The 12,380-nt window shown below is 39.0% G+C and overlaps 1 protein-coding gene across 8 annotated transcripts in view; it reads right to left on the bottom strand.

Moving 5' to 3' along the window:
* PDE4B (phosphodiesterase 4B) overlaps positions 1 to 12,380 on the bottom strand; it is a 681,554-nt gene that overhangs the window by 105,848 nt on the left and 563,326 nt on the right. For 6 of the 8 annotated variants that reach the window (XM_063800934.1, XM_001162471.7, XM_001162426.7 and 3 more), the window contains 3 exons: positions 10,772 to 10,808; positions 10,592 to 10,662; positions 2,344 to 2,393 (listed from right to left, as the gene is read on the bottom strand). In XM_063800934.1, the coding sequence (XP_063657004.1) occupies positions 2,344 to 2,393; positions 10,592 to 10,662; positions 10,772 to 10,808 (158 nt within the window). The remainder of the gene's footprint in view (positions 1 to 2,343; positions 2,394 to 10,591; positions 10,663 to 10,771; positions 10,809 to 12,380) is intronic. The other 2 variants (XM_063800945.1, XM_063800946.1) reach the window with 1 other exon arrangement.

Consider the following 12,380-nt stretch of genomic DNA (forward strand, 5'->3'; position numbering starts at 1 on the left):
GGATTACAGGCATGAGCCACCATGCCTGGCCGAAGAGGGGTATTTCAAATGGAGAGCTTTCCTTTGATGTATCCATTTAATATTTCAGTTAATAATCAATTTGTAAAAGTAAATGTACCAATTTACCATGGTTTCTGACAATTACCTTTTAAAATAAATTGCATTTTTTCTCATTTATATGTTCAAAATAATAAAGCATTTTAAGATTTGGTATTTCTCTCTCTCTTTCTCTCTCTCTCTCTGAATTGCTCCAATACAAGAATACAGTTATCTAAGTCAGGCTTTCTGAGCAAACTAGGTTGTTGCTAAATCTGTTTAAATTGATGTAGATTTCTTGTACCTTCTATCTTAGATTTCAATTGAAATACATGAATTCAACTTCAGTACTGACAAATAAAAACCTGATCTTACTATCATGAAAAATCATATTTTGAAGCAGCACTCCAGTTCTCAATTCTGTTTGCTCTGAGCCAGTTATTTTTCATTCCCCTTTAAAGTTTCTATTTAAACACACCTCTTTGTCATATGCTGATAAATATTAAAATAACAGGAAAAATCTGCCTGACTTATTTAAGCTGATAATAAGAACAAAACACGGGATGTGTGTCTCCTCCTTCCTTTTCTAACCGTGGCTAAACGTTAAGGAGATTTTGAAACCCATAATTACGTAATAATTGGTATCACTACATTCTCTTCCCAGTGAAAAGCCAAGATTTTTGTAGTTTGCCACAGAGACAGAAGGAAACAAATTGCCTGAGTGGTACTGTCATTTCTTTGCTCCATTGTTTGAGAAGACTTTATCAAAAGAATCCCTAGTTGTCAAGCTGTAGTTGCTGTGCCAATAATCACAAAAGGATCTTTCCAACCACATCTTTGGTTAATGAGCTAATTTATAGAACCATAAATTGTACATATTCTCCTAATGTTTGTCAGTATTTATTACAAGAAAAAGAAAACATAGTCTAAATAATCAAATTGATGTAAATTTGGCTAACAGAAATGTGAGCAACATTGCCTCACTGGTAGGCCAATATGATGAAATGATTGGAGTTTCAAAACTACCTCCTTTGATCTCCAAGTATGTAACACGAGTTATATGTTAAAACATCCTATTTTGTTTCTTTTTATAAAAGTTCTAAAGGAAATAGTACATGCAGCACACCAGGTTTTTGAAGTCCATAGAGTACTATTTACTTCTTTATATTTCATATTACGAGGCTCTAGAGTAAACTCACCTTTACTTAGTATCTTTCTTTCACTTTTTTTTCTTGTTCTCAATCTTTCTCTTATAAAAATATTTTAAAAAGCATGCACCACAAATACTTCAGAAGCCAATGAGCCAATAGAATCTGCTGCTTTTGTTCCCTTCTTTTAGAAGCTAAGCTTTTGTAATACTTCCGTTATACTTATGATCAGGATACCAGAAAGAAAACACAACAACCAAGAGAGAAAGATTTTAAGTATGAAGCGCTGCTGGAAATAGAAAAGCATGTGAGGCATCGTTAGGTGTTAGGCATTAGGTGATCTCAGTGTGAGTTCATCTTAATTGTTTCTCCTGTGGTTTTTCTCAAATCTACTGCTACAACAGTAGGGAACAGATTTAGGAGAAAACATTATTTGGACTTTAACAAATATCATAGAACTGGTTGCATTTTGTGTGAAGAAGAATTTCAGTTCCAACAGAACTCCATGGTGTTCCTTCAAGGTGGCCCTTCCTCTCTGCAGCTCTCAACACACCAAGAAAAGTGGATGCACTGTCCTGAAAGATGAGAGGGTAGGTTCTTAAAAAACAAAAAACAAAACAAAAAAAAACACCGTTGAGGAACAAAGTTGGATGCCCTCCAAAAGAAATGATTCGTGACCTGGAAAGAGCCTTTGGTTTCACACCTGGAAAGGATGTAGATTCAAGTGGAATCTATAGTTGACATTAAGAGGGAAACCACTAACATATCCGCAGGGGCCCTCAGGCGAACGTGGAGCACCTTAGGTCTTTGAGGTTAGCTCTCCTGGAGTTTATTGGGGCCAGCAAGCTGAGGTCAAGCTGCACTGTCAATACAACTCTGTCTCCTGCTCCTCTTTGGGGAAGAAGCAGCATTACCCCATGTTTATCATATTCTGAAAGCCTGCACATACAATGGGCAAATTATTTAGTACTGCTTTTAATGTGGTTTTAATAGAGTGAAGTAATGCTCCAGTGTACCTTAGAAAAAAGTCACCAAGAGACATACTTTTGAGAGCCACAATATGCAAACAACACTATTGTTCTAAAAAACAGTTCTGAATAAGAGGCACGTTTATTATTCTATCTTGAAACATCAAGATAGACCTTATGACATGGCCTACCTTGTGGGTTGACTCTGGAGACAGGAGGCTGACTAGCAGCTGGGGACCTCCTGTGGAGACAGAGAAAAGAAGGACTGAGTCTGTGTATCAAAACTGCCCATTCCACCCCCGACACCCCACCCTCATGGTTACTGAGGACTTTTCCAGGTCATAATGAACTATGTAGTGACATAATGCCATCTCCGGAAGGCAGGCTCCTGTAACCTGGGTAGATGACTGCAATTCTCTCACATCCAGATGGCCTGGAATTTCCCTCTGCAAGTCCTCAGGATGCTCAGACTCTCCAGGAAGGAAGTTGTTTACTCCAGGTCCCCAACCAGCCCCCTGTTTTAAGTTTTGCTGTTCCAAGAAGCCCTCAGAAAAAGAGTCGCTTGCTCAGGCGTCACTCGAAATGCCAGAGTGAATCTCAATTCCTTTGGGCAGTGCTGTAAAAAGTTATAGCCGGAGGAACCCTTAGCGATCAATCACTTCAGGCCCCTAATTTTTGTACCTCAGGAGACAGAGACCTAGAGAGGTGAAGTCACTTGCCAAGGTCACACAGCCACTGGGAACAGTCATCCAGCTTGCTTTACTTAGGGAACAGAATTTACATGGAGGAACTGGGACGTCATTCTACATCATAACAAGCCTGCTGATGTCAGGGGTTAAATGAAACAAGCAAACCCATGTTCCCATAGTACTGGGGCTCCTCCTTTTTTCTTGTTTCTTTTCTTTTCTCTGCCCCAAACCTTTCAATTTCACTGCTCTTACCCTTCTTCTCATGTTTTGCAGAACTTCTACCAGACTCTCCTGTTTCCTGCTGCACTGCTGGAAAACTTCTCAGGAATACTATTGAGCGGGGCTCTCAAATTTTAGGGTGCATCAGAATCACCTGGAGGTCTTATTCAGACACACTGCTGGGCCCTACCCCCAGAGTTGCTGATTCAGTAGGCCTGGGATGGGCTTAAAAGTTTGCCCTTATAAAAAGTTCCCAAGTGGTGCTGATGCTGCTGGTCTGAGGACCACATTTTCAGAAACACTGGTATTAAGGATTCTCTGCTCCACTAAGGAGTAACAGGACATTTGCAATGAGCAAGAGAGTGAGACTCTAGTCCAGTGGTTCTCAAACATGGATACGCAGCAGACTCATTTGGGGAGCTATTAAATTTCTTTTCCCAACCCTGAAGAGTCTATTTCAGTATATCCAAGATGAGGCCTGGGAATCTGTAGTTTTCACTTCTTTTTGCATTCTCATGCACAGGCAAGCGTGAGAACGAAGCCAAATTCTAAATGACAAAGAACAGCCTGCATCGTTGTTGCTAAAGAAGAGTCTTCCTACTGGTGTGGCCACAGAATTAATTCCCTAGGTTTTTCTACTGCTCTGAATTAATCTCTGGTCCTTTAGGGACAATCTAGCTTGTAGGTACCCATACCTAGTAGCCGTAGTCTATAGACAGGGTCCACATCTACCATTAATTTACTAGCTGGGTGATCTTAGGCAGGGTACTTTTAAACTCTCAGTGGTATGAAATTTTCACATATGACAAGAGAAGGGAAATTATCATATAGTGATTGCTTTTCTCTGCTAGGCTGTGCTAGGTATTTCTCAGCTTCCACTGGGAGTATTATCACCCCATTTTAAGGATAAGAAAACTGAAGCTTAGAGAGTTTAAGAAACATACTGACACATGATTTATAATTGGCACAGCCAGAATTCAAAGCTAAGTCTTTCTGAACCCAAAGTGCATGCTCTTTCCACTATACTGTATGCTGATAACACCTGCACTAATACTGAGGGCTGTATTTCAGGAAAATTAAGAGATTAAATTCCAAAATCCTTAGCCTGGCATTCAAAGTCCTTGCTCTCTAGCCCCAACATCCTTTTCCCAGCTTATCTCTCATAATTCCTCATTGCCTGACATTTCATGTCAGACCACTGACTGGCTCTGTGCTCTCATGCATCCTGTACTTCTCTTTTGTAGCACTTTAAAATTATAGCTTAAATAGGCTCTGTCTAGTTAGTGTTCAATACATAGTTCCTTAGATTAAATGTAAACATTATGTGAGCAGGGAACAACTTGTTTACCGCTTGATCCCTGGCACCCAGGATGGTCCTTCATATGACAAGCATTCAGTAAATTCTTATTGAATAGAAGAGTGAATGAATGAGGGACAGAGCTGACTCACACTTGCCAAGGCCAAACTTGATCACTTCTTTTTCCTTGAATATGTGCTGCCCCTTTCCTGCAATTATTCAGGCCATTCATTCCCCTGTCAAGGAAGCTGTCTCCACACCAAACAATCTACCCATCAAAGGTTAAGTTAAGGTTAACTTAAGGTTAAGTTACCCATCAAACCTTCTCCAAAGGATGCCATCCTCTTAGCCGAGAATGGTCTCTCTAATCTCTCATGGTGCTTTATTTGTACCTTTAGGGTCATTTCTTCATGTTACAGTCCATATTGGCACATATTATCTCCACTGGTAATCTGTGACCTGTTGATGGCAGGATCCAGTTCTGATCTCTTTGCTTACATACTCTTCAGGTCCCGCCATATTGCCTGGCAAATAGTAGGAACTCCAAAATGTTAATAGAATGTAGATTGAATAACCCACTGATGTGAAAGTGATTTGAGAACCAAATACTCTATATGAATATTTTATCTGGTTTCCTTTTCACATACAGTCTTGGTTCTATATGCCACTTGCTGTTCCTCGAACACAGCACTCTCTTTTGTTGCTGTGCCTTTGCACACGTTTTGCTCAGTTGAATACTTTTCTTCTCTTTATGTGGCTAGCTCTTTCATATGTCCTAGGACTCTGCTCAGGCATCACCTCCTCAGAGGAGCCTTCCCTCTGTGAGTGGCCCTCACCTGTGTTCTGTAGTTTCCTGTGTTTACTGAACCACTGCATTGCTCATTCTATATTGTATTTCCCATTTTCCTGTCTTTCTCTTCAACTCATCTATGAGAAATTTGGGCAATGATTGAACATTGTGCACCACTGTAACACAGGGATCTGGCATAATATTTGCTATGATGGAGGTACTCAACACATATGCACTGGATTAATAATACATTTTAATAATTTTATCTTACACCTTTTCCTGAGTTCCAAAGAAGACTTTTGTGAAAGAAGAAACTGAACTAGGAGACCCCAAATGTTAGAAATCTCTACTTTCTTTATAGCGTGTCAAATCACAGTGCCCAATTCTCTCAATGACTTCTTGGAAATTACTCATACTATACAAATTCTTTTGTCTCAGAAGTTAATTTTGAAAATATGGCTTTATTTAGAGTTGTCAATTCAGATAAGCATCTCTGTGTGGAAGCTTTGGAAAGGCAGGGACCATGTTTATTTGGTTTGTCAATTACTCATGAGACCTGGTGCAAAGAAGAGGCTCAATACATTTTCAATGAATAAATGACTTCTGCAAGCCACATGATTGCTTGTAGGGCATGAGAATGCCAGACAGAAAATTGTAAGGAATGCCAGAGGAAAGTGGTATTGGTTGCTCAGTTTCCAAAGTCCGTAACTTATGGAAGAATCATGAGAAGTTATGTGGCTGATTGCTGAAGATGGTGATATAAATAGGGAAGATAATATGGCCATGGCAGTTCATACTTTCCAGCCCTGAATAGCACAGTGGAGACAGAACTGGACTGTGACTAAGAAGACAGGAATCCTAATCCTGGCTCTGGCACCTTCCCACTGTATAGCCCTTGGGCAATTCACGGAACCTCTTAGTTTCTTCCTCACTTGAGAAGAGCAGGCAGCAACTAACATTTACTGGTGATTTACAACGTACCGGGTCCTGTGTGAGGAGTTTTACCTATAGTGCTTCACTTCATCTGAGGAAATTTGGCTAGGTTCATTCCAGCTCTGAACGCTCAACATTTTATGATCCTCAGTTAATTTAATTCACATGCCAAAGTACATACAGCAATAAAAGACATCTTGGATAGATATGCACTAAAAAAATTAAGTGGTTATTAGTTCTTTCCTGAAGATTACATACATGTTGATTATATTATGCTTTGGAAGAATGTTAATACAAAGAAGTTACATTATTTCCTGATAGCCACAGGTGATATTCATGATGTTGATGACAGAGTCGATTGATAAATGACACCTCTTTGCTCCCAGCTCCATCCCCTGGCTATCAGACTGCTGAATGGTGGGCACACTCACTTGCGCACCTGATTACTCCAGCAGTCTGTTTAAAGTCAGCAAGTGCTTTAAGAACGCTTATCTGAATTAACAACTCTAAATGAAAGCCATATTTTCAAAATTAACTCCTGGGACAAAGGAAGTGTAGGTTTTAATTTGCAGCCAAGAAATACAGGTCCAATCAAGCATCCCTCAATGGGATATTTCATGAAGGTGCAAGGAAACCACCTCAACAGGAACTTTGAGATTTCCACCCTTTGGGTGGTAAAGCACAAGCAGACAATGGACTGCTTTTATGCACAGCAAAGAGCCAAAAGATAAAAGAAATCTTGACTTATGAGAAGTATAGTTCTATGTGGGAGTTCCTTTTCCTACAATAAACCACACTAACCAGATGTCTCATGAAAACCACTCCTAGGACACAATTATTGCTTAAATGCTACATTCAAGGCAGGGAGTGGCACCCTGGATCTGAAGTCAAGTATATCAGAAAGCAATATATGAGTTCCATGAATTCTACAGTTTCAGCTGTTAAGATAACTCTGTGTATATGTGTGTGTGTGTGTGTGTGTGTGTGTGTGTGTGTGTGTTGGGGTGGGGGTATGCTTTCTGTATGTTGTATCCATTCCTGCCAAACATTATTGTCTTCAGTTCCTTCTCTTGGCTTTTCTTTAGTTGTTTGAAGGTATTCACTATCTAGAAATAAAATGGAGTGCATTAAATGGACACTCAGTTTTCCAACCTGCCCCTGCCAGGCTGCTCCAGAGATAGCTAATTGATTTCATTGATTTCAGCTCCCCGATGTCTGAAATCCATTATTCAGGACTAAGTCTGAGCTAGACTGCACCACTCTCAACTCCCTTTGGTGAAGCTCTAGTGGTAAATGTGCCCTCTCTTGAATTTTTGTTGGTGACAAGGTAGTACTTGAAATCAGTAACAGGATTAACTCTGTACACATGGGTATGAATTTGAGAAAGATCATTAGATACAACTATCTTACCACTGGAGGCCTGCTTTGTGTGATAAGTATGGCTTGCTTTGGACCAAGGGTGACACAAGGGGCCGTGATTTGAAGGGTAGTCCTCAGCCAGAGTGTGGGAAGGGCTGTGTTTCAGCTGTGCTATGGCAATTATGGTCTTGGGGTACTTGGTTCTTAAAAGTTCACAAGGACCAAAACCCTCAAGGGTTTGGAAAGGCCTGATTATTGAGAAAGTAGTTTCAGTTGGCACAGCTTATTAATCAGCAGGGTTGGGCTGCATGTTCTGATACTACTAACAGAGGTAAAAAACCCTCAAACCCATGCTAACAAATAAGAATGAGAACACCACCACCCACCCCGCCTTCTCCCTAGTGCTGTGCAATGTAGTGGTTCTTAGTCCAGCCATGCTTAAGAAGCCTTTAAAATGTGTCCATATTAATCCCTTTCTCCCCATTCCCATCTCCATCATTCTGGTTTAGGGCTATACCCTCACGTTTAATTCCTGAAAATATTGTTTTAGCTACTGTCTCTGTCTTCAGGCTTTCTGACCTTCATCTATTCCATAAGTTCTTCCTAAATGTCTTTCTGTTCCAAAGCCTTCCAGGGACTTCTTCCTATAACCCATAAGAGTTAACAGGTTTGGCAAATGAAAAGAGCACTGCAGTGACAGTCAGGATTACAGGTTTCAAGGAAAACTCTGTTGCCCACTGGAAGCTGTACGTTCTTGCCCAAGTCATTTATTCTCCCTAAGTTTTGTTTCCTTATCCACAGAGTGGAGGTAACAATACCTTTATTCGTTCAATACCATGAATATCATTTATGGTGATCTAAGCTGACAACAGATATGAAAACCCCAAAGTGTTACACCACTTCTGGATTCAGCAAGAGAAATGTAACGATCCATTATAATAGCTCACATTTATTGAGCACCTACTTTGTGCAAGATGCTGTTTTAAGTGCTTTGCAAATATCAATTCATTTAATCCTCATAACAACCCTATTTTACACATTAGAAAACTGAGATATAGAGAGAGTAATTAGCTTGCCCAAGTGCATCATTTTCGAGGGGGTAGAAATGAGCTATGAAGCCAGAGGCCATATTCTACAAAGAAAAAAACGTAGAGAAGGAATCAATCCTGCAAATATAATTTTCTAAATAATTGGTGGTCTTTCCTCCAACAATTATTTATTCAGAAGTTCATATATGTGATGAATTTTTATGAAGCACAAACTGTATGTCAGGCATTCTGCTATTCTTGGGAATTCAAGAAAAACTAAACCCAATTCTTACTCCTAAAGGGCACACAGTCTAGTGGTGGGTAGAGATCCATAAAGATAGTGATAAGGTTTTCAGAGTACTCTGGATCCAAATGAGGGCCACTCAGCCAGGTTTGGTGAGGTCAGGGAAAGCATCTCAGTGAAGGTGATACTAGAGATGGGACATAGACAATCAGGATTTGGCCAAGCAGACACTGGCAAGTGGAAACAGACATTTTAGGAAGAAAGAACAGTAAGTCCATAATTAGGATAGAGAAGAGAGTATGCAGAGAACAACAGACCATGATTATTGAACATAATTCCATGTGGCTAGAGACCTGGTCTGATTGTTTACACTGCATCCTACAGCATTTTGTATTAGAATGTAAGCCCTAAAAGAGGAGAGGACTTGTCTGCTCTGGTCACTATTATATTACCAGTGCCTGGTACTGATGGGGGTGCCCAGTAGTTATTTGTTAAATGCATATATCCATGTATGAATGGATGGTATGTACTAAATAAATACTAGTTGGATGGATAAATAGATAAGTAAATAAATAAATAAATAAATAAATAAATAAATAAATAAATAAATGGAGTTCTACCCAAAAGAGGCTGAGACAAGCCTCTAGATTTCATATACATTGCACTACATATAAACCCAAGCAACTATCAATCAAATTAATTTGTCTTGAGTGCCAAGCACCAGCATTTAAACTTTATCTTAATGATAACACTGGACCACTGAAATGCCTCAAGCTGGAGGGTGACACAGTCATACAACATGTGAGAAAGATCACTCACATGGAAGTTTGATCAGAGTATACAGAGTCATCTCACAAGAAAGCCTAGTCATAAAACAGTGAAAGAAAAAGCAAACATTCAAAGCAGGGTTTACTCCCACTTTTAATGAAACTATTCTATGAAAATTTGTATGAAAGCAAAGTAAAGGACTGAAAAATAATTTCACAAAGACTGGAGATATAGGATACTCTGTAGTGAACACTGGCTGAAAAATTAGATGTAGGTTTTGGCCCTGATGTGTCTCTAACTTATGCGGGGGGAGGGGGTTGTTAGCAAGTCACTGGATTCTTGAGAGCTTAGGTTTCTCCTAAACAAGAGAATCAATGGTCTCAAAGGCCTCCTCCAGTCCTCTCATTCCAGGATCACGGGTTCTATGACTCTCTGACCTTTGTGATACTGTTTTAAAACATGCAGAAGAGTGAACCGAATAGAACTTAGCTTAAGCTCATAGATTTGAAATGATTTTGGAGAAAGTGTTACTGCAAGGAATATAAAGTTCAAACCCTTCATTTTACAGATACGGAGATCAAGGATCAGCAACATTAATTTAAATGCCAAGATCATATAATTAATTGAAGGTGGAGGAGAAGATAATCCCACGCTTATTCATTAAACTGCATGAACTTGTTTATAGACAATCAAAAATTAGGCAAATTGAACTTGAACTTTTTGCTACATTTAATTTTAAATTTGAATATCTGAATTCATTAATAACTTATTCAAAAAGAATTTTAATAGAATTTATGGCAGTTACTTGTCAAAGTAGTAAATGTAAAAGTCAACGAAAATTAAATCTTCCTTTTGTTCTTTCATTTGTGAATTCCTACTTGGTACTGAGTCTTATGGGTACAAAGACGAATAAGACCCAGACTAGGTTACTTTTAGTGTTGTATGAGTTCTAAAATACTATGGTGCTCCATCCTGTTTTCAAATTTTATTGTGTATATTAACTTAGCTTAGAGGACAATTTTCCATGTAATAGTTGTATTTTTTTAAATGCTGCTCAATATTTTTTGCCTTTATGTTAGGGATTCAAACTCCACAAAAAAGTCAATCCTTACTTGTTAGATGTACCATGAAGGTTTGTCAGTATAGTGAAGTTGTTTCTCACACTTCGCAAGCTGGCAAGGACCTAGAAGAAAAATGTTTTAAATGGTTAAGGACAAAAGAAGACAAATGGCCAGGTTCAGACTTAGAAACCAGCGACAGTGAAAGCAAGCCAGGGCCAACATAATACATACCTGGGCAAAAGGAGTTACAATCAAGTCATCGCCGTGTCTGGTGAAAAGAGAAAAAAAGAACCTTTAGAAATTTACTTGAATTATAACTGTGACATATAAGCTATAATATTAAATTTTATCAGTGTTAACAACACAAATGTTATACAAGTTCTTCTACCTGGATATAAGACAGGACTCACAATTTGGCACGAAAGGGTATTCCAAGAGCTTGAAAGGAAAAAATTAGTACTAGATTCATGACTCCTGAATTTACAGTGACTACACATAAAATCATTTGCAAGTAAGCATATATCCTCAGGATATATTCCCATTAAATAACAGATCCAGAGTACTGTAATTCAAAGCGACTTGTGGATTTTGGTTGCCAGAGCCAGGAAATTCAAAGGGAGGGCTGCTCACAGGGACACACACAGTTGGAAAAACTGGTATAACAGTCTGGATAAAGGTTAACTTTGGATTTCCTGGCTTTTGTTGATTCGAACCACAGCTTTAATGCCATTTAAACACAGATTTCTGTCTGGGAATCCCATTACTTTTTGTTTGTAATATAACTTTTTCTTAAAGTACCTAAGGAAAAGCTTTTAATAGGAGTGTATGGCTGAACCTGCCATAATCATACCATTGTCACTCCATTTTGTCCCAAAGAACAGATTAAGCTGTACCTAGTGTTATGTAAATCTGTATTTAGGAAGAGTCAAAAATGTGTTTTCAGAAGTGCACACTGTCTCTCTGGCACATGCTTTGAGAAATCTACTTAAACCCACATTCAGCAAACTCTCTATTGAAGGTACTAGAAGACATGTTGGTTTGAGCTACTTTGCTCAAACTTCACAAAATCAGGCCACTTTGCTATTACAGTGTGAATCATCATAGCAGCACAGAAATTAGTAACAGTGAACTTCCCTCAGTGTCTGGCCTACCTTCCCTGTCCTCATCATTGTCACACAAATATGGCACCTTCTTTGTTAACTACATTAGTGCAACCAATAATTATTAATCATGTGCCCTGTACCAGGCACCACACGAGGCCTGGGGCTCCAGAGTTGAACAACACATGCATCCATTTGGGTCTCTCCTCTGTCATAGGCTTTTAACTTGACATCTTATTTAATATGATACTTTTATTTCCACCTTTTTCTTCAGCTAGAAACCTCCAAACTTCAATTTAATCTGGCAAGTGTCTTCTGTGCCCACTTTGTACAGTGACAATAAAAAGAATACTGACAAGGAGTAAGCATTATTTGTGTCACTACTGTTGTCTGCCAGGCCTTGTGGTAAGCAGTTTACATGTATTATCTCATTTAATTATTGTAACAGGGCTGTGTGTCAGGTACTCTTAATATTGCTATTATATAAATGACATCGATCCACAGAGCAGTTAACTAGCACATATCTAGTAAGTAGAAGAACTGAGACTGATTCCAAATGTAAGAATTTAGACTGTTTGGTTTCAAAAATCTGTGCTTTTAAACACTATGCTTCATTTTTGCTGTTGTTGTCATTATTTTGTTTTGTTTTGAGACAGGGTCTAGCTTTGTCACCCAGGCTGGAGTGTAGTGGAGTGATCTCAGCTCACTGCAACTTCTGCCTCCAGGCTCAAGCAATCCTC

The sequence above is a fragment of the Pan troglodytes genome, chromosome 1 (assembly GCF_028858775.2).
Source record: "Pan troglodytes isolate AG18354 chromosome 1, NHGRI_mPanTro3-v2.0_pri, whole genome shotgun sequence".
Taxonomy (NCBI): domain Eukaryota; kingdom Metazoa; phylum Chordata; class Mammalia; order Primates; family Hominidae; genus Pan; species Pan troglodytes.